This window comes from Sceloporus occidentalis, unplaced genomic scaffold (assembly GCF_023333645.1).
Source record: "Sceloporus occidentalis isolate IW3139 unplaced genomic scaffold, rSceOcc1.0.p SCAF_3, whole genome shotgun sequence".
In the NCBI taxonomy this organism is placed as follows: domain Eukaryota; kingdom Metazoa; phylum Chordata; class Lepidosauria; order Squamata; family Phrynosomatidae; genus Sceloporus; species Sceloporus occidentalis.
Window position 1 is genome coordinate 191,618,822 of NW_028316983.1, and position 23,720 is coordinate 191,642,541.

A 23,720-nucleotide genomic window follows, 5' to 3' on the forward strand; every position below is an offset into this window, starting at 1 on the left:
ATTGCATTTACTCTAATCAGGACTAAAAATATAATAATAATAATAATAATAATAATAATAATAATAATAATAATAATAGGTTTTATTTATATACCGCCCAATCACTGGGAATCCGAGCGGTTTACAATAGAGGGAATAACAGACAGTTCCCTGCCCATATAGACCATAATGTGCTCACTTTAACTAAAGAAATGAAACTTGTGGGAAAGTAATATTTGGGTAGACTTAACCCAATCCATTTGACCTTACAACAACTAACCACCAGTGAAAGAACACCCTTATGCAGAGGCTAGTTTGATCTTATAGCTGAGACTTCATGAATGGATTTAGTTTCCTGGTTTGACAGGCGGAGGGGAAAGGAATGCTTCATAACCCATAGTTTATTAAAGTTGCTAGAGTCATCTGAACATGGGCCTAGCCAAGATGATAAACCCAGGTATCCTCTCAGGTCAGTTATATAGAATCTTGAGCAACCATGTTTTTGCAGGCAAAAGAGCTGTGCATAACTTCAGGATGCGCTCGTTTTACACAAAGTATTTTTTTTTAGTATTTCTGAAGCCATGACAGTTTTGAAAACATCCCATCCCAACTCACTGTTAAATATTTGTGCCAGAATTATCTGCTTAGTGACATGTTTTTATTTGTAACAGAGTGCTGGTCCAAACAACTTAAAAGGAATATTTTTAATAATAAATGTATGTATCTCATACTCTGGGGTTTCAGACTGGTCATCCATACATGCCTATCACTTGATAACTGCAAGAATGTGTGCATGCATCATCACAAACATAATCTCACTGAAAGAATTTTTATCTCATCTCTTGCAAAAAAACAATGCTTTTCAATGAAGTATGTTCACATATTCAGTTGCCATCATTGTATAGTTAACAAATAAACAGAAACCAAGCAATATGTGTAGGTGTGCAAAGTAGGACAATTTTGAAACCTTTTTGTAAATAGTAAAACACCTGAAGGGAATTCTCTTGATTTAAGATAAATTAGTACAAAATACTGGATAAAAGTGAAATTTAGCACATTTTATCTACAGCTTTGTTAACACATGGTTCATTCCCAATGAACCACCTGCTTTGTATTTACTCTCTATTTGTGCTCCTTTATGAGGTAAGGAACTTTAAAGGACTAACTGCTATCACTCTGTCCTACAGAATTCTGGGATTTGTATTTTGGTCAGGCACCAGAGCTTTCTGAATACCTCACCAAACAACAAATCCAAGGATTCTGTAGGATAGAGTCATGGCAGTTACAGCGGTGTCAAACTGCTTTAATTCTGCATTGTGGCTACACCTTAAGTAGTATGAAAATAGTACCAAGCATTAATATATGTTCCAGCTCTAGTCTGAATTTCTTAATCATCAGCTATCCCAAGAATTATGTGCAACCTCTGCCATTCTGTTCATAAAACCTGAGAATGTCAACATGTATATCCATGAATTCATTACTATTCCACTGACAGGTTCTTTAAGGGATGGTCAAGGTTTTCTGTGTGCACATTTCTCTCCTATAATGTGGATACCACTATGTGACATTTTCCATTTTGTTGCTATTTAGAAAAGGAGAAATAAAAAGGAAACAATATCACAAAAAAACATTTCTGCATACATTTACAGATACTGGAAATGAACCACACATTGTTGCACAATTTACAGAGATAAATGTCATCTGTATAATTCACATATATAACTCCACTTTCCTCCACTATGGCTCTGCTCCCCTGTCCGTCTGCAATTTTATTTTCAGTCTTTCATTTTAAACTATGCCACCTCTTACTTCACATTCCATTATAAGAGCAACAGCTCTTTTCATCAAAAACATAATACTTTCCTGAACCTTTGGCTCTAATATTCAGTATACACTGTACATGTAAGTTAAGTCTTGCTGAAATAAGCCAAACCCACTTCTAAGATTTTTTTCAATGAACTTTAGCTGTTTGGATCAAAGTACATTAAAGGGGAGGAAGGGAGGCTTCATTTTCGCAGGTACTCTGTGATCAGCTGATACAAATGTAATTCAGCCTAATGAAGATCTTGATGAATTCATTAGATGGTGGAGAAACAAGCAAATTAATAAAAACAATCTATTAAAGAGAACACGTTTTCTCCTGAACTGAGGAGCAAATGGTGAAATTAAGTTCTATTAAATCACAAGTTCTATTAATTTAATACAGATTTGGAGATCAGAAAAGAACATGATCCTTTAATATAATAAATTAATATGAAGCCATAAATCAATTCACAAACTTATCACTCCTTCAGTGAAATCATTCCTCTGGAGGTCTCTAAACCAGATTCACATTCAGATTTTAATGTCTGACACAAAACGCCTGTACATTTGCAAAATTCCCATTTATTCTAATGGGCTTTATTCCAGAGGCTGGATGGCCATCTGTCGGGGGTGCTTTGATTTTGTATTCCTGCATGGCAAGGGGTTGGTCTGTATGACCCTTGAGGTCTCTTCTAATTCTATGATTCTGTAAGAGGTGTGGTCTAATTTTATGATAACTGTAACCATGGCTAAGTGCCCATCTGCTCATATGTCTCTGCTTCCTGTCCTACTCTGATGAATGATGGCAAATCTCTGCTTGAAAAAGGTTATGCGCAGTGAAACATTGATTATGGGACACAAGTGCACACATGTACTAAGAATTTTTAATGGTCTTCTGAAGGAGTTTTACAAACAGTTTTCTGTTTTAATTCCAATTTATTTTGTTCAAGTGAAAGAAATTCAATCTAGTCACAAGATCCAAAATTAGCATTTTATTCAGAACATTGGGGTCAGGGGTGTATCATTTATATTCTGGTACATAATACAGAGGCAAAGCTGTTATCAGACATCTCTCTGGTTTAAAAGCTCTTTTTAACATACTGTGTAATTACTTGAGCCATTAATAATAGGCTACCCCTTGAGTTTTCTCTCCCTCTCTTTCTGTCTTCATTTTTGTTTTTTTGTTTTTTGGTACAAATTATGTAAAACATTTGTGCTAAGAACTTTTTTCCCTCCCCAAAACAAATAAAAAACAAAAACAAAAACAAATTAATTAAAAAAAACCAAACCTTGAGTACTCTAACTACAGCTCAACAATTGAATCAATGTCACTTGTCTGCAACCTGTTTGTAAATACTTTATCCATAACGAAAGATATAAACATGCAAAAACCTGAATCCATAGTCCAAATAATACATACACATGTTTGGAAGTCTTTGCACTTCTCCATAGACTATGCCAATAAAACATTATGTACACATACCATTTTTTACAGTGAAGTGGGAAAAAAAGTATTGGAAAATGCTTTAAAAATGTGTATATGGATTAAGACCAAAATGTGTCTAACATTCTATGTATGAAAAGAAAATCAGTTCTGCTACAAACTGGTGATATGAAAACTCCTTTTATTTGCAACCAGCTGCATAAGTTTTAGAATTTTAGTGAAAAACCCTAGCATCTAAAACTAGAAGTATTGTACATTTTTATTCTTTTCATGGCCTTACCCTCCCCCGATAACAAAATTTCCCCATGAGGTTTTTTTTTCTTTTCAAATTCCTTATTTTAATAAAAGCAATGCAATGTAACAAAAGCATGTTGAAGCATAGTGGTGATTGAACTTTCTCCCCACCCCAATGTGGTTTGTCTCATCTTTTCATAAATCAGTACCATTTAAAGCCTTAAACATAAAACTAATTCCAATCTGAAAAAGGTACAAAAAGGCACATAAAATCCCAGTGCTTCTGTACTGTAAAATTCAAGTGTAACTGAGCTCAATTGTTTGTTTTCCTTTTTTCCAAACAGCATTGGATGACTGATATTCCCAGTGAGCCCAAACAGGTTTGCAGCCTATGCCAAAGCCTTCAGCAAGCACTTGTGCTAGTAGACTACAAAGTTAAAGCCTAGGTTCTGTATGCTTGTTGGGAATACCAGTGGAAAGGTTTGTACTTGTCCAAACGCAACGCCGACCACCTTGGCATTCAGTCATCGCCTCCCCCATACATATCAGCAAGTTTCTTGAAACGTGGGCCCCAGTCGTTTAGGTAGTCATAGTCTTGCTCTCCACCACTACTTGAAGAGTTGAGGGAACTCAATGATCCAGCGGTGGAACCACTCCCCTCATAGTCAAAGACTAGGAGGGAGTCATAAGGAGGTGCTGTAGGGTCATTGTCTGCTGCTTTAAGTCCCTAAGACAAAAGAGAGAAAAAAGAGAGAGCCGAAATCAAGTTTGTTTGATTGATTGATTGGAGAGGGCATAATGAAGAGGAAAGATGGGAAAACTAGCCCCAACTCACTTCTACCACTGAAATTACATTTGGATAAAGACCAAAACAAACAGTGAAATATCATTTCTCTGAATGTGACAATCCTTCCCTGTACGAGAGAATTGAGCAAAACCCTAAGAAATATATGACTAGTAGAAATAACCTTTAGCAGCTAGAATTCTCCCTCTGTTTTTGCGGGGATCTGTTCCAGACGTGCCTGCAAAAATGGAAAATCATGCATATTCAAGCCCTATTGGCTTGCATGGAAGCGCACCCCTGGGGTGTGTGTGCATGTGCTGCAGGTGCCCCCCATTTTAACCCCTTCTGTTCACCTCCCAAGGGACACAGATCCTAAGTCCGTGAGAACGGAGGAAGGACTGTACTTGCTTTTGATCACACAAATACAGTCACATATGTGCTGGCCTATATTAGTAATAAAAGTACAAAGTGCTCATCTCTCAAATGAGCTGATTAAAACATCCTACATATAGAGAACAGATATTGTAAACTCAGTGTACAAAACTTGCACGATCGCTTCCCGAATGAAGGAATCTATTTAGCAGCCTACCTAAATACACCAAGGCATTCAAATGAAGTGATCAAATATTAGAATGACAGGCACATCAATAAAATTTGGATGGGTCAGTGCTATTGTGCAGATTCAGCAACAGCAGCAGATGTGTGATGAACTCACAGGGAGGCAGGTTAAGTCAACAGGAGTCCTGGTACGACTGAAGTGTAGGAAGGACTACAATCATTTGCTTGCCTCTACTTCTTGTAAATATTGAAAAGGAAATATATTAAAGATGGAAGATGATTTCCACCTGTGCAGGTAAGATTAAGTACCCACTTTGCATGACTGTAAATCAGGAACAGCCTTGGCAAAGAAACCCTATAAAAACATTACATTTGGGCTACAAACAGCAACAGCTCATTTTAGACCTATTCTAAGTTAGCACAGAGCTTAGTATTAGTAGCTAGGATGAACAGCTTTATTAAATATAACTTTGGTTATTTCCTTTGCCTGAAACTGATAGATAAACAAGGGACTAAAAATGTCAGCTGGCCAAACCTAAAAGAAAACCTCAGCTACAAATGAAACCAACCAACCAATCTACCTACCCATCCCTAACATACTTGTTTTGAAATCCAGCCACAAATGCATCTTATACCAGTTTGATGTACATAAAATAGGGAATAATATCCATTCTTTCCACCTCCCAGATGCTTCCTGTTAGCAAACATTACAGCAGCCTTGTAAATATATGCTGCAGTGCTGTCCTAGAGTGCAAGCTGTCATTTCAATTCTGCTTCTAAGACTATCAGTAAGGGTAGCTTGTGTACCTGGCTCTGGGATAGTAGTTTAAGGCTTTAGCAAAGAGATGTATCCTTTCTAAAGCAGCAAATGTGCTGTTCTGCGTCAATCATCTACATCAGGAATGGAGTGAGCAATCTTTAAATCTTTTCAAGCTAGGAGTGAAGATTCTCCTAGTTGGCAGTGGATGATATAAAACTACTGGTGCCACTGAGTTTACAGGATAAAACTGCACTGAAAAATTCAATGTTCCAGAGGCTGCACTTAATGTGCAAACTGTTTGCTGCAGAAGAGGTCCTTAAAGGCAGTTTTATACAGGCAGAATGGCATGGCTAAAATCATGTAAAAATCTGCATTTACAGCAATGCTAAGTATTTGTCCATTTCATACCCTAAATAGCTTAATTTGGTACCCAAATGTTCATCTTGGAACACTACAAAAGGACAGCCTAATTTTTAGATATGATTTGACTGCTAAAATATAAAACAACCTTTGAAGAGGAATAGTCTTCAAGTGAAACAACTTTTTTAGTTTGTTGTAACCAAAACAACCTTCAGCACAAGGTAAAGGCTATAAATGTTATGCTTACATGCAAAATTGTAGCTACTAAATAAAATACAATTGATTTGATTTGACTGATTTAACGTTGCTACTGTGTGTGATTCATATTCTGAGCCCTCAGGATCAGAAAAATGCTGGCAAGATCACTGGACTATCTCATTTGTAGTCTGGCAGGTAGAAAGTGTATGTCCAAATCCCACTCATTACAAACATTCTCTTGAAACATATAAAGTTATTTGCTTTGCAAACACAGATAAACTGAGCACTTATTCTTTGTTTGTAGTTTATTGCAGTTTGTGAGGAACTGGTAGAATAGACGGTTCTGCCTTTGGCATAATAGGTTGGAAGCCACCTTCTAGTAGTATGCAATATTCGGCTACATGGTCTAGTATCATCCACTCTGGCTAGGAATGTTAGGATCTTAGATACAGATATTTAATATTGCTTGTGACCTGATCCCTTTTTAAAGAAAAAAAAATACTGAAACAGAGACTTGTGCACTATGATAACAGTCCCTATCTCTTTGAAACAACTCAGGTTCTACAGTTTGGCAGGTAGCAATGTTGCCCCTTTATTTAACCATTAACAGAAAAACAACAACAACAACAACAACAACAAACAAAAACAGGCCAAGGTGGTCTGGAAGGGATTGACAACAGATGGACCATAGAGCCATCTTCAGTATCTTCAAAATTTCTGGGATATGGCCTATAGATTCCCAAGTCCAGATAATAACAGAAGCAAATACGCTCCAGAGATGAAATGTCCTGTTCCCAGGAAGGTGGATTTTCCCACCATTTTGTATGATGCATGGTTTTTTGCAAATGCTTTTTGTGCATACTAGCTTCGCCAATGCACGGCAGAAATACAACTGAAGACCAACTACACAATTTCCCCACAGAATTTTGCTTTTATTTATGCTTCACTTCTTATCCTGTTCTATATGTTACTCAGGGCTAGTCTACATGATTAAAATACTCCTCATTCCAGTTGAACAGAATGAGATCCAGCCACATGCAATTCACAATGGTTTGGGCTTTTGTGCCCCCCACAAACTCAAACTCCACAGAAAAAGGCTTTGTGGTTATTATTATCCACAGAAATGCATGATGTCGCATGTCTGGCTGTCCACCTGCTTCACATAAATTTGGAGGGCTGAGCATTTTCGGCACAGATGCAAACAGATGTGAATAGATGCAAACAGATGTGAATTGTGCAGGCATACACTTACATGTAGACTAGCCATCACCCCCATATTAACTAAGAAATATAGAGCACTATCTATTACTACAATAGTTAAGTAAAGCAAGCTCTTGGTATCTGCTGGATTTGGTTTTAGGACCTCTCATGGATACCAAAGCCTGTGCATGCTCCCATTAAATACAATAGCATAGTAGTACATAAAGTAGCAAAATCAATTTTACTTTTTGGAATACACACACACACACACACACACACACACACACACACACACACGTGTGTGTGTGTGTGTGTGTGTGTGTGTGTGTGTGTGTGTATATATATTCAAAGTGAGAATGGTTGAATCTGTGGATAAAGTATCCATGGACACAAAGAGCTGACTGTAGTTTACATTATTATATTTTAATTTATATTCAATTCTCCTCTTCTGTTCAATATTTTTATAATTTCCAGTATGATGTACACAAAGTAGAAATAAAAGCCTACCTCTTTGAATCCCATTAAAGTAGGCATTTACACACATCATAACATTTGGCCATTGGTAAAAGCAGCAGAAAAAGGATGGGAAACACTGGTAATCCTACATTGTGTTGCCTCTGCAGACATATATCCTGGGCATGTTTTAATGCACAAAGGCACTTAAATCTCAATGGCATTAATTTTGCTGCCCTCTCTCTAATCTTATTTGATGGAACCCTTTCAGTCTTATTAGTGGTATTGAATTTCTGCTATTTTGGAGAGTCAAAAGGTTATGTGCAAGGAAAATCAAAATGCACTTCTCTTATTAGAATTAGAATACATAAATTTAGGCAAAACTATCACTATGTTAGTATATTTATTATGTGAATAATCCCTCTTGGCGATATTGTGGTTAACACTGGTAACATATTATGGATCTAATTAATACCAATCCACAAAAGTTAACTGATGCATTTCCCTTTTCTATTTGAATGATTTAATTAAGTTTTCCTGTGCTTAAAAAAAGCCATATTTATGTCTATCATCCCAGATAATTTTTAATTGTATAAGAAAATTTAAAAATTGATATTCTTTGGATGTAAAACTTGTTCATCATCTCCACAGATGGCTTCATGCAGTTGCTAAAATGAATCCCCCCCCCATCCTTCTACTTCTCTGACACCCACTTTACCTCATTAATGAAGTCTCCAATGTCACCAGGATGAGGAGCCGCTGATCTGACTGGATACTGAGGTTCTGCGTGGATAGGTCTTTCATCAAGCCGTCTTATTCCAACAGGTTTGATGGCATCTGGCTCTATAGTATCAGGCTGTTGGAGCTGACTTAAATCATAGTCCTATAAGTAATACAAAATAAGTAATACAAAAATCAAATCAAATTAAAATGGGAAAATTTCCCATTTCTCTAAAATAAGATAGACTGAAAAGTATAAAACCAATTCAGGATGTTTCTTTAATTATCTTGCATCCTATTCAGAGTGAAATAAAAATGTTTATTGTTTCTACAGCACCCCTCTCTTTATTTACAATGCTATTCCAGTTGGCTGCTTTGTGGTACACCTCATCCTTTTTTCACTGTGAAACAGATTTAGAAGTAGCATTCATCTGTGACTAAACAATTTGCCTAGGAGAGTGATGATTTACAATATGCAGAAAGTTGACAATATGACACCCTTTGTATCTAAACTTAAATAAAATCCCAGACATTCTCATTTTGGGACATAAACAAGGACAAATTCAACAGACTTGTATAAATCTTCAAAGAACAGCAAACCCATGTGTTTGTAAGGGTGAAAGATTTAAGACAATTTGAATGTTTATAGGTATAAGATCATAGACGAGGCCAGGCTTTCCTGGAAGCTCCCCCCCCCCCCCAGAAAAACCAGATACAAATGCAACAGAACACTATCAAAGTGAGTCCAACCATGTGGATAGTCATGGATGTGCTCATCCTGACTTTTGTACGTGCCTTAATAAGGTTTCATATGGTCCTTTATAAAGTATGGGCAAATGACAGCCTCCATACAGTCCCTGACTTCACTTTTCTGGCCTCTGAAGCTTCTCATCAATCTCTCAAATGAGTCCCTCAACAACACTTCCCCCCATTTTTAAAGAAAGCAAAACAACTGGTACAATTCTCAGGCAATTTTTGCCCCCCAGACCATGCAGAAATCCACCAAGCATGTAAAAACACGTGAACCCCCCCCCCACACACACACACTATATCCAGTCAGCTCAGAACCCCATATTATCCACAAATACCTCCATTTTGCTGTGCAATCTCTCTCAAAATGGCCCTCTCCAAGTGATGTGTAGCTTCTTGTCACCATATTGAGAAGGACTGAAGAGAAAACAAGAGGTATTTGGGCACCCATAAGCTGTTTGTGTGGGTCCTGAAAATTAGCCTGTGACCCCCATGCAATGGCCCATCTCTGATCTAGATAAATGCTTTATAATAAATATAAGCAGAATGATGCAATTTTCTAAACACAAAAATTGCATAAAATGGCTTTAATTCAGATAATATCACTGGGTCATGCCTTGAATTTAGCTTTGTGCTGCTTAGGCAACGCATATTCTGCCTAGAAGCCTTTTGGTTGGTTGGTTGGTTTTGCCAAGTCAAATGTTACAGGGGAACTGAAGGCAGTTAAAAGAAACCTGAAGTCTTCCAGGTAGATGGGAGAATAAGAGATATCTTCCCTTTTCACAAGTGATCCTAATGGTTTCCTTGTGGAGCCTTGTTTATGTTGAGTTTTGTATACTGGTTTGCCTAGAGGTTACTGAAAAACTTGTTGAAATCCCTACAAGTGCTGTGCACTATTTCTTCTGTGATAGCACTGCTACATTTCTAATTAGATTCTTGGAAACGTCCATAATTAGACTATATTGGCCATGTTCCAATGATCAAATCTCTTCTTAAACAAGCTGAGATATGAACAAGCATACACCCACATGCAGTCACTTCACTCTTCTTTTCAAGCAAATGGAAAACAAGCTGGAAAGTCACAGCTTGAACTGGGAACTACTTTTAGCTTTCAGACAAGGGAGAATATATTAGCCAGCTTTACATTCTAATTTATTTAGATGGCACAAACTGAAGTTACAAACTGTAAGCATGTCTGAAAACATCTTAAATAATGAGTGACAAGATCATTGCAGAAACATTTTCATTCATGTGAGTGCAAATGAGGATCCTATATGAAAAACACCTCGTATTCTATGTTTAAAGGAAAATTAAATGTTGATAGTCTAATAAGCTAAGGATTATTCAAACTTCACACTAATCTCACAGAGTAAGTATATCTAATTCTTCAGGTAATAACTCTCTAAAAACATGCAAAGGTTTGCCAGAATATCACTTCATATTTTGTCCACCTGACATTGTTTACACTTCTCTACTTGAGAGGGTTGGAATAAATTAACACATGTCATTCAAATATCTCATCCTACCAAGAATACATGTGGCTGAAATCTTATATACATTTACTTGGAGGTGAATCATACTGAATTCAGTAGAACTTACATCTGAATAAGAATAGAATCTAGCTGCAAAAGTAATTTTTGGGAATAATTACAGTGGAGCCTTGTTATACGCTGGGGTTTGGTTCCAAGATCTCCCGTGTATAACAAAATCCGTGTATGCTCAAGTCCCATTGGATATAATGACATAGCAAAATGGTGGCCCTTATAAAAAATGGAAAATCAAGTTTTGACAATTGAAATTTATACTTTTTTGAACATTTTCAAACCGTGTATGCTTGAATCCGTGTATAAAAAATCCGTGAATAAGAAGGGCCGACTGTATATGGCTGCTCAACATATCAGAAAATTTCAATAAATTTCAGAGAACTGATCTCCTTTAAAGAAGAAAAAATTAGGAATTATGTTGTGCTGTTAAAATACACAGTAATTAAGCGCTTTGAAGACATAACCTTAGTGTGCCACAGAAGCTACAGGTTTTGTTTGATTGCTCTGTTTGTGTTAGTAAACCTTCTTGCTGGGTCAGGCCTAATGCTTTTGGAAGACTGTATTAGCAAAGGTGCAGTAAGGGCTGTTCGACAGTGGAACACACTCCCTCGGATCCTTGGAGGTCTTTAAACAGAGGCTGGATGACCATTTGTCGGGGATGCTTTAATTAAGATTTGCTGCATAGCAGGGGGTTGAACTAGATGGCTCTTGTGGTCTCTTCCAACTCTATGATTCTATGATAAAATAAATGTTCATCTTCTGCTTACAGTTGCAAGGTTACTTATCTAGAGGTTAAGGTACAAAACACACTGCAGAAATAATCCACTCTGAAACTGCTTTAACTGCCCTGGCTCATGGCTAGGGAATCCTGGGAATTGTAGTTGTGTGAGGCATTTAGCTTTCTCTTTCAGAGAGAGCTCTGGTGGCACAATAAACCACAGTTCCCAAAATTCCCTAGCACTGAGCCAGGGCAGTTAAAGTGGTCTCAAACTGAATCATTTCTGCAGTGTTTTGACCCAAGTTACTGTAAACAGAAATATTTCCATTCTGTGTACCTTAAAACCCCCAACTAAATAAATCAGTATCTTTAAAGATTTTTAGTACTCAGAAAACATAAACCAAAATCAGAATTCTACAACCGCATGTTCTATAGCAAATACCAGTGCCTGGTATTTCAATGATTTACAAATTTGTGTTTTGCTTTTTACATTTTATTTTTTCTCCATAAAATATTAAGTGTAAAGCTCTAGGTGCTGGTAATCAGAAAATGAACAAGATGGAACTGATAGACCTGAAGGATTGAAGTCTGACACTGATCTAGTTGAACAACTCAAGTTGCTTTTCCTACAAGACTGCTTTACACACTTTACGCACTTCCATGAGAATAAATTCCAAAACACTTTCTTGAACCTACAGGTTCAAGAAACCTACAGCGCATCAGTATGCATCTTGAAGTTGTAAGGGTATTTCAAAGGGAGAGCTTTCCCATCAACCTCATGTGTATGTACAGCCCTTCATATTTCATTCACATCCATCCATACACAGACACAGCTCTCCCCACCATGCAAATATACATATGTACAAATGAACACACATTCATTGAAACAGATACACAGTCAGTCCTACACACAGATTTTCTGACCTCCCTACACCTCTCTTTACCCACAACACTGTTCATCACCCTACCTAGTCTCTTTCTCTTGCTGTTGCAGAAGCAGCTGCTCTTGTTGTTGTGAAAGATGCCCTCTGCTGGCAAGAAAAGGAGAGATGGCACAGCCCACTGCTTTCATGTTGAATGGCTGTGGCTGTTTTGCTTTTAAAGCTTGAGCACTGAACATCTGCATACCTACACTGCTCAAGCATCAGAGTTTTTTAAGAATAAGATTTAGTGTGATAAATTTCTAGTAATAAACATTCTACTAATGTATTTGATAAAGTTTCTGCTAATTGGCTTTGAGAGACTACAGATATCAATGCTATGCTCTTGAAACTTAAAGGTAAAGGTTTTCCCTTGACATGACTCTCTAGTCGTAACAGACTGTAGGGGGCGGTACTCATCTCTGTTACTACGCCAAAGAGCCAGCATTGTCTGAAGACTACTCCGGTAATCATGTGTCCAGCATGGCTGCACCAAAAACTGTCTTGACACTTCCAGTACTAGGTCTGACATACTTACCCTACAAAACTAGACTGAACATCTGTTTTGAAACCAAAACCTGAAAAATGATTTTAGTATGGGCCAAACATCATGCACTGTCCACTACTGTTTGTTGCAAATTATTGCGTACCCATGCAATCTGCTACATATGTTCAACGATAAAGAAGTGAATGGAAGGCAAACTTTGCTTTTTCCCACTGCTGTGACTCACTTTCTGATTTTTCATTCAGCACATGTATTATGCTAAGTGCTAACAGAAGCCTCAATTTGAAGGCAAAATGCATTATTCCTCCTAGTGACCATCTTCCCATGTGGCTTTTATGACTCTTTACCATCTCTGAAAACAAGCACCTTCGCTTTTGATTATACTAGCAAAGGATACGAGGTGGACTGAACTTATTATCCCCATTTAGTACTCCCATGTGTTTCGCAGTCAACTTTAATTGTTATTTAATGATTATGCCTGCCTCCAAAAAGTGTTTGCAAGAAGGGTGGGCTAAGCTACTGGAAGGAATCAATATGCTTGTTCTTTTCCTTACAGAGAAAAAACTGCCATCTCTTCGAGCAGCCACAGTACCATTGCTAGGACATTTTAAAACTTCATACCATTAGGTATGAGAAACAATCTAATGGAATGAAGCTTACGCTGCTTTGTTGTTTTCTTAGTGTGTGTTACTCATTGGTAAGAAGGCATTTCTCACCTGGTCTTCTTCTCCACCACCTTCTTCATCATACTTCAAGATATTATCCCTTACATCATCTTCAGGATCAATGAGCAACTGTTTGGCTTGACGCTCCTTATCACGACGCTTCATCCAAACCACAAACATAAGCACTAGAACTATATGAGATGGATTAGAACAAAGGAAGGCAGAGAACATTAGCTCCTTGTCACATTACCATTAAATATTAAGTCTGATTTGGTCATTATTACTTCCTACGTGTGTTTCAACGACACAAGCAGAGATATTAGGGGTGGGGGAAGGGCTGTTTGCAACATTTTTGTAAAGTCTAAATGATCAGAAGCAAGATGCAAAATTCGGAATCCTGTCTACTGTAAAGGGAACATGCAGAATGAAGCCACAAAGAGATTGTTTACAATAGGTTAACCAACTAGCCAGCATTTCTTTAGCAGAAAAGTCATGCTATAGTGGCCATAAAAGCAGTTGTCCCACCCTTACTTTTTGTTTTGTTTTTCCCCCTGTGCTTTGAACACATTAGTGCTCTTGGATGGGTCACAGTCAAAAAAATAAAAGCATTACAATTAAGCAGTAAATTACATAAAACGATACAAAAAAGGAACAAATCAGCAACAGAAAATGAAAAAAAAAAACATACAACAAATATAGAATTGCAAAGAAGTTTTACTTCCAATCTCAAATAATGGTGCTGCATGTATGGCCTATAATGCTTTCACGTGACCAACACTGGTTCCTGTATAGACCCTCCTATTTTTAAACTATCCTCAAGATATTCTATTTAGGAATAAACCCAGGTGGAGTGCTCAGAGAAGACATGTCTAGAGTGCTGCCTTTTATCCTGCAATCTTGCAGTGAGGGGGCTCATTTTTTAAACTCTTTATGGTTTTAAACCAGTGCCTGGGAATCAAATAGCCCTTCTAATGAAACTCATTACAGCAGTGTATTACTAAACTGCAAACCCACATAGCCCTACCAAGCACAGCCAGTCGTGAGGAATGATGGGAGTTGCAGTCTAACATTTGGAGTCATATGATTCTCACCCATCATTCAATTAAATTCTTCCTGTTTCACCAAACTTTTCTTCTAGAAGCCCTGGTAGCACAGTGGTTAAATGCCTGCACTGCAGCCACTCACTCAAAACCATAAGGTTACGAGTTCAATACCAGCAAGAGGGCTCAAGTTTGACTCAGGCTTCAATCCTTCCAAGGTCCCTAAAATGATTACCCAGATTGTTGGGGGCAATTAGCTTATAGTTGTAAACTGCTTAGACACTGTTAGTTCAGTATGAAGTGGTATATAAATGAAGCTGTTTTTTTCCCCTAATGTACAGCCAATGTTCATCGTTGGACAAATTTCTTTATTTCTTTATTTAATTTATATGCTGCCTTTCTCCCTTTATAGGATTCAAGGCAACAAGAAGGAAAATATAAGGCTGCTCTGAAGGGATCTAAATGCCTGGTGTGCATTTGCTGTTTTTGATTTATTGTTTGAATTTGATTTTACTTGTTGCCCACCCACCCTCTGAGCACAGTTGTGATGAAAAATAGATGACAGACTTTCCCTCTCCTTGAAGATGTCAGAGGCCATCTCTCCTGCTTGCATCAGTGTGTGACAGAAAGGGAGAAGTAGGTGAACAAAAGGAGAACATTTATACCAGAATATGTCCTTAAAGTGGGTTGTGAGTTTGCCATGGGGGGGGGGGGGCGTTGCATGCTCTATTGTCCCCATACAATCTGTCATTACTCCCCTACTCACAAAGCAAGAACCCATCCTTTTGTAAGCATATATTTTGAAATATATGCCTTTAGGTGCCTATTTTGAGGTGACACCACTATATATACCACTGCAAAAATTACTTACTCAGTAATATGATGATGCAGAGGAGAATTGCAATGATGGCACCTGTACCCAGTCCTGCACCTACAATCCTGTCTGCATCTGTACAGTCTCCATTTAAATCACATTGGCAGACCTTCACCTTCAGAATAGAAGTGCTGGACATGGGAGGATTTCCAGAATCTGTTATTATTATTGGAACGTCATAGATTCCAGCCTCAAGGAATTTGATTTTTAAGGCCAGCTGAGCACGATCACCTAAATGAAAAAAAAACCAAGTATATACTTTGCTTATGTAGCTATGAAACAACTGGAAAAAATTGTTCAAGGATTACTTTCAGAGCTTGTACCTCATGCCACTTGAGGATGTATCACAGATATATTACTTGTATTACAAAGAGAGTGATGCTCAAATTTCCATTAAGTTACAAGCTTGTAAAGAATCCAGATAAATGTTTATTCCAGCCCCTTGAGTCAAACTCCCTGATGTCAGAAATCACCTTACTATCTGAATTATTTAAATTTGTGAGATGAGTGGAAACAAAACTGAATCAATACAGTTTGGCATTACACAGCCAAACTGTATTTAATTTAATCCAGCCTTCTTTATTTCCATTTACTCTAAAATGTTGGTTACCGCAGATAGTGATGTAGCTATTGAATAAATAACTACACAAAGATGGAAACAGTTGTTTATTTTTTAAAAAAGCATATTACCACTAATACGAATAATAGTCCAGTTTTTCTTAACGCTGGGTGGAGTATTTGGCAGCTCAAAGGCGAATGGTCCGGCATTGGGATCAATGTCATCATCTATTGCTGTGATGTTTGTAGCATTGGGTTGTAATGTTTCACAGGTTGTAGCTTCTTGAGGATCCACTCGGGGAGCGTTATCATTGATGTCAAGCAGATATATCTGAAGTGTACCAGTGCCACTCATTGGTGGGATTCCTTAAAGGGCAAGGGACAGTAATACAATCTTTTATTGTACAAAAGGAACTACAGATCTTAATGCATTAATGTAAGCACACAAATTACAAGTGGATATGTAAATGAAGATAATACGAGCTAATTATTAAACATTTCTTTTTTACTTTAAAGAATAACTAAAATACTAAAATAAATTGGAAGCTGAAACTTGAAAAGAAGGAAGGGAGATGTTACTTGCAAAATATTCCACCACACTGCAAAATGTGATTTTGTAGCAACAATTTTCCATGTGTGCATTCATGTGCATCCACTCAAAGCATGGGCAGGGAACTCACTTTGAACTGTCTTTCAGAAGACATAGAGGAAATGTTATCTGAACTGAGGGGCTATACAGACCGCCCCTTTACTGGCTGGATCGGGGCGGCGGCCACATCAAGCCATGGCCCCGATCCGGCCTGTGGAGAGCGCAAAAAAGAGCTGCAAAAATCCGCTCCTGTTTGCGCCCTCCAAGGAGTGCCATAGCCATGGCGGTGCACCTTTATGACACCCCTTCGGTGCTGCATCATGTGGATTCAGCACCAAACTGGTGCCCTGGGGGCAGGGTTAGGGCGTCCAGCATGCAGACACTGTGCCATAACTCTGCCCACAGGCCAGCACAAAGTGCCGGTCTATATCGAGCAAAGTCTGCACTGTTGGGGATATATGTTGTTATTGTTTCATTTTATGTTGTAAACCGCTGTGATCTATGTAGGAATAGCGATATATAAATTTTCATTCATTCATAAGTGACTTTGTTGCATGACAATCTTAATGCTATGACATCATCAGATGCTCACCATTGCTGGCCAAATGGCCGTTATAAAGTTATTATTATTATAGATGTTCACCATGATTTCTGGAATCATTCAAATTTAAAGAGTCACTGAGCAGTGAACATCCTAAAACTGGTGCAGAAGCAGCTGCTATTATAGCAATGATGAGCAGAAGATAAACATCTGAGTGTTTTGGAGACCCCAAATGCCTCAGTTTTGTACTCAAAATGTTCATCTGAAAGGATTCAATACTGTCCTATTCCAAGTTAATAAACAAAGAAATGGAACAAGTGAGAAAAGTATGCTCATGAATAAATATTTAAGAATAGAATTACACATATTAAAACAATCTTAACCTTTTAAAAATACAAATCCAAACATTTTTTGCTTCACTGTAAACCAGTATGTTTTACAGGAGTCAAGAGTAGGATTCTGAAGTCTCCAGGCACTGCTGTTCCAAATACCAAGAACATTATGCTTAAGAATGCATTTCAAATCTTTGAAAGTTTGGTTAGTCAATTTGATATGATCTTTAAGGGTGTTTAATCACTCTGCTCAAGAGCACTTGAGGTACTTTTCTGTTTCAGTCCTTATGCTTCCTACAAAGGAATAGCTTTTGCTTACTAGAAATATATTTCTAGCACCACTAGACTCCCCCAAGGTAAAATTAACTAGAGCAGGGTTCCTTAGAGTGTGGCTCCTACAGGTGAATGTAAGGGTGTAATGGATTTTAGATCCCTCTAAGAATGGGAGAGCAAGGGACAGGCCCCCAGAATAACAATGCAAAACTAACGAAAGCAAACAAGCAAACAAATAATCACTTATACATGCAAGAAATATTTTCAAATTGGTGCTGGAAGGGCAGCACTCAGGTTGTAATACTGACAATCTGAGAGAAGAACCAATGCATTCATTACATTTTTATATTGAACATGCTCATTAAATTTTATAATTATAAAAAGGAAATACTGCATATACTCATGCATAAGTCTAGAAATTTTAATCCAAAAATGACCCCCAAAACCTGGCTGAACTTATCTACAGGTAAATGTGAGTGCTGTACTTTAATTCCTATCAAAAAATAAACCACCCTTACTCTTACTAAGTAAGTAGTTAAGGAAAAGATAGGTAGAATGGGAGGTTAGGTAATTGAGTGAGAGAGATAAGAAAGGGAATCTGCTGTAGAGGGTCAGAGGAGGATGAGTATAGTGAGATGGTTTCAGAGTCTCCAGTTTAGAGGAAAGATATTATTATATTAGGTAACTTCTCTATGATGTTGGTATGTTGGTAGGTTCAATGACTATGTACACAATATTTGATGTTTTATATGATTTGCTTTATGTATGTTTGTCTTTTTTTTAAACTCAATAAACTTTTCTATTAAAAAAACAAAAAAAACACACCCTTGATGAAAACTGAGAGCTTAATCCCTCCTTGGAGCACCTAAAAGAAGTACTAACACCCTTTACTCTCTCATCCACCCAGCCTTTAGGTTGAGCATAAACAGTTATGCCTGCCGAAATTTTGTAAATTCTTTGGTATAGTTTTTCTTTGCTTCATCCTTTACATCATTGTATGCTGCTAATTTTACCCTTGACTTATCCAGCGGTCATATAAAAATCTGTAATTTTGGCCCCCAAACCTGTGCTTGACTTATACATGAGATCAATGTATATTTGGGTATATACAGTAGAGCGTGTGAGCTGGGCAATGATTACATAGATATTGCCTAAAAGATGAAGACATTTTCAGTATTAAAGACCCAGTTAAAACACTGAGCATGCAGTGTTTTAACAAGTGATTCTGGATACAAATGTTTTAATAAGTGATTCTGGATACAAGAATCTTTATTTAGTATATAACTAGATTATGATTATTCATGATTTTTCAAAATACTGTAAATGGAGTTAAGCGAAAAAATGACTGTTTAACATAGTCTTCCACATGTTGCTACTACTGCTGTTGCTCCAAACATGAAGTGGGGGGTGGCAGAGCCTCCTCATTCACCTGAATAACAAGCTATCCTGCTTTGGGTAAGCCATATGACTGGGACTGCTGGCAAGGGGCAACCATTCCTATCCCTTAATATGTATAGTTGTTTGCTCTGAGATAAGCTTCTCAACCAAAGGGGAGCAACATTTTAAGTTAAGCACTGTTGAGAGTAGCACCCTTACCCTACACTAATTTGGATTTCTTATAATGAAGAAGATACAGTACGTGGGTATTTTCAATGTGTTGTGAATGTGAAAAAAAATTATCTCATGATTTTTGTCTCTCGCTTTTTTTCTTTCAGAGAGCACATCTTGGCAAAGGTGGAAACCACAGAGCTTAATGAAAGAAGATGGCCTCTGGGAAAGGTAGTAGACACTGAGTAGTATGACCCCTGAGTTGTCTTTTTTTCCTAAAATATTTCTCCCTGAGAATGTATCACTCTTTTTGTTGTAGTATCTGAAAAACATTAAAGTAAGATTCTGTTTTTTACTGTATAATAAACATCCTGTTTTCAATCTGCTTTTCTGGACTACTGCTCTTGAACATGAGAGTGTTGTTTATTACAGGTTAGTATCTCTTTGTGTCATCTCCACATACTGCAAAAGGCTGTTGACACCTTAGTGGATTCTCATGAAACTAGGCAATCTGGCCAATCAACATACACATTTCTTCTGTGTCTTTAAAATAAGCTCCAGGGTGCATCTACATGATAAATAAATGGTTCCTTCCTACAGAATCCTGGGATTTGTAGTTTTGTGAGGCACCAGCACTCTTTGACAGAGAAGGCTAAAAACTTTGTAAAACTACAAATACCAAGGATGGAGCTACAGCACTTAAAGTGGTGTCAAACATTATTTGTACAGTGTAAATGCAACCCCACTCGTCTTTTTTTTTTCTTTTAAAGAAACACTATTTTTGACAATTTTAATGAAGCTGTAAGGAATGTCTCACCCCCCCACCCACCCTGCTTCTGGCCCTCTACAAGTAGTGAGGCAGAGCAATGGTGAAGGAACACAATACAAACCACAAGTATACAATCATACTGTTCAAGACTATTTTTTATTGATTATGTATTGTGGATTTTTTAAAATACCCACTCTCTGAGTGGGAATCAAATGTTGCTGATGGTGGTGGGAATTGCCGCTGATAGCTCTGCGATAACACAAATGATTTTATTTTTTAAAAAACCTTGAAAACTACAACAACAACAACAACAACAACAACAACAACAATTTGTATTCCACTTAATCTTGAGGAATCCAAGCGGATTACAGCAGTAAAACAAGATACAGTTAAGAGAAACACATTAAAAATTCCAAGATCCCCATCCCTCCCTCATGTTGTAAAAACACACAACAAAAAATGGAACAGTCAACAGCAACATTTAATCCATGTGTTTATGTCAGGGATTTGAAGGGTTAAAACACAGCACACAGGGAAATGCTTGATGTCTGTGTGTTTGGCCATGAGCATTCAGCAGAGTGACAAGGCTGATCAGCACAGCTGAAGCTCATTGGCTCAAGGACACTTCAGTGTTCAAGTGCACGTAGCCATGGATGATGAAACCATGTGTCTAGATTGCACAGGAGACACATGACATGGTTACACACCTGAACTCACTGGGTTTGGGAGACCACATTGTCTGGAGACTATATAAACCCAGGGGTTGCAAGGGATAGCTTGTGGGTTTGAAGTAGGAGTTGGATTGGTATGTTTTGGAGTTTTAGAGATCTGGTTTTGTATTATAGCACTGTGAATAAAGAGCACTTTGGGGACTTTGTTTCTCTGGTGGTTTATCAGAAGAATCTACAGCATCGGTTTGCTGTGTGTCCCTGGAGGTTCCTGCATTGCTGCAGTTCCTGGAAGACATCCAGTTGTTGTCATCCCAATTGGACTTTGGAGTCACGCAGCTTCTGGAAACTGCCAGCTCTGCTACAAGGGTCTGATTTAACCCCAGGACTCGTTTGAGTTGCTGACAGTGGTTGTTGGACCCCAGCAGTTGTGCTGACAGTTTACTCACAATTTAAATAAAATTACTATTAATTGTATCAGTTGCACAGTGACACTGGCATTTTAAGTATAAATGTGCACTGGCTATTTAAGTGTAAATGTGATGTAGTGCTCCCCCTATTTTAAAAACTATTTTTCTGTATCTGGTGACAATATATGTCACATCTCAGATTTCTTGATCATGGCAGAATATGTTTCTTTGGTGAAAAATGAAACTCAAACAAGCAAATGACAAACCTTTGACATTAGATACATACCATTATCTGAGGCAAGGAAAGTAGCATTATACATGTTATGTTTGACATGTGGTGACTCTCTGTCCAAAACACCAATTGTTGTTATCTGACCATTTATGGGATCAATCTTCAGCCAGTTTGCAGAATCTGAGAGTTTTGAGTACCTGTAAAATTTTAATATAAAATGTTGGGTTGACTCCCAGTGTGCTTTATAAAAGTAAGGCAACACAAAAGAGAGAACTAAGACATAACATACTGATCCCAACATGTGCACAGTTACCAGATCGTCTACAAAAAGCTGCTGAATAGAATCTGTTTTTTTCTGCATTCTTAGTCACATGCATTGGGTAAATGCTGTAGAATATTTAAAAGTCTTGTTGTATAAGCATTATATAACTCTTTTACATTACTGTTTTCAAGCAGTGTTATATCACTGCTTGAAAAATAAGCACAATGTGTTATTAAAATGCATAATTTTCTGTAGTTTTGAACGTGTGGGTACCATGTAGAACACTACCCAGGTCTGTTTTAAAAGAAATACTACTTTTAGGGTAGTATTTAAAGGTGATGAGAACTCCTTTCACCACAGAAACCCATTCAGACTGGATGCCACTCAGACAGTGTAATGATTTAAGAAGTTAATGGGAATCAATGTTCCTGGCAAGGACAGGTAGAGCTAGAATCTGGAGGAAGGATAAAGCAAGGATATTAAATAAAAATGGCCTAAAAGAAAGAAGAAGAGAATATTTAGTATGCTTAAACTATGCTTCTTTGTAATTATAAACATGTGCAGGTTTCTCCTTCAATGAATGGGAGCATGAACACACATCTATATCCCATAATTTAATAATAATCCCATAATTATTACTTTACTGAAATATTCTTTGATCTGATGAACTAATGACATGATGGTATTCTTTCCTGTAGCCAGGGCTGCTTCCACCTCTTACTCTCTTGCCTTGTGAAATAAAAGGTAAGTCACACAAGAGATATTTCATTGGTAGGGGCCGGGAAATGGAAAGGCTCCCTTTAAAAACCCTTGTACAGCTTTCTATGAAAGGTGGAAGTGTTCAGCTATACAAACTAAACAGCTGTTAGGGATGGCTGGAGATAATGAGGACATTCACGTATCTGTCCTAGAATTTCAACCCAGTTAGGTATGAGATATTCAAGCAGATTTTAGACAGAAGGCAGATTAATTAGCAGGATGCTTCGTCTATTTAAAGCTAATCCATTTTGAGCTAGCTATGCCATCCAGGCCCAAGACAACACAGGGGCCCTTGCAGTGAAAATGAAGCACTTTGGGCCATGCCATTTGCAAACATCATACTAACTGTGTTACTACACAAGCAGAAGCTGGGATAAATATAGCAGGGAAATTTCACTTTTTACACTTCATAGTGACTGTGTGGGAAATGCTAACGAACCAGGACTCAGTGTGGGGTGAGGGCAGTTGTTATTGTTGTGGAGGCTCAAGTTATTTCTGAATTATGGCAACCCTAAGGTGAACTTATGGAAGATTTTTTTTTTAAAAAAATTGTTCTGAGGTGGTTTGCCTTTGCCTTTCTCTAAGTCTGAAAGAAAGAGTGAGTTGCCCAGTGGATTTTCCTGATGGGAGTAAAGCATGGGATAATTACTTTTTTGGACTATCACAGTGATAATACTAACTGTAGTGGCTATGCTGGCTGGTGGATTCTGACAATGGTAGTCAAAAAAGTAACTTTTCCAAGTTCTGCCCTCACCCTGGAAACCCACTGGGTGACCTGGGGCAAATTACACTGTGTCGCTCTCAGTGAAAGGCAAAAGCAAACCCTTTCTGAACAAAAAGTAACTTTTCCAAGCTGTGGGTGGAAGTAAAGGTAGATGGTTCTCACAGATAATAGACAAACAGAAGGGTAAGACGGACATCTTGGGGGAAAAGGTGGAATATAAATAAAGTTCATCATCATCCTCTACCTCAGTGTGGTGTGCTGCATGTAACGATCTGGATCCTGAGCAGTGAAAGATGTTAAGACATTACCAGATGGCAGTCCTTCCTCTTGACGCACAAGCTTTGTGACTGGGACAAAAATTGGGCTCTCATTCACATCAATAACTGTAATGGATACAGTTGCTGTTGACTGAGGAGGGTGCTGAATTCCTTTTGTCAAAGGCACTTGGTTTTCTGCAGCTACTGTCAGTACAAACATCCTATTGGTCTCAAAATCAATAGGCTAGTAGAAAGAAAATGAGAAATATGTTAGCTGCATTAGTCAAGG

General features: G+C 37.8%; 1 protein-coding gene across 1 annotated transcript in view; it reads right to left on the reverse strand.

The window, feature by feature from the left end:
* Window positions 1-2,272: 2,272 nt before the first annotated feature.
* The window catches only part of CDH2 (cadherin 2), a 187,513-nt gene continuing 166,065 nt past the window's right edge, over window positions 2,273-23,720 (reverse strand). The window contains exons 10-16 of the mRNA XM_089517220.1: window positions 23,419-23,675; window positions 21,484-21,626; window positions 16,200-16,433; window positions 15,507-15,740; window positions 13,647-13,786; window positions 8,492-8,656; window positions 2,273-4,187 (exon numbers count right to left, since the gene is read on the reverse strand). Coding sequence (XP_089373346.1) covers window positions 3,981-4,187; window positions 8,492-8,656; window positions 13,647-13,786; window positions 15,507-15,740; window positions 16,200-16,433; window positions 21,484-21,626; window positions 23,419-23,675 — 1,380 coding nt within the window. The 3' untranslated portion in view covers window positions 2,273-3,980. The remainder of the gene's footprint in view (window positions 4,188-8,491; window positions 8,657-13,646; window positions 13,787-15,506; window positions 15,741-16,199; window positions 16,434-21,483; window positions 21,627-23,418; window positions 23,676-23,720) is intronic.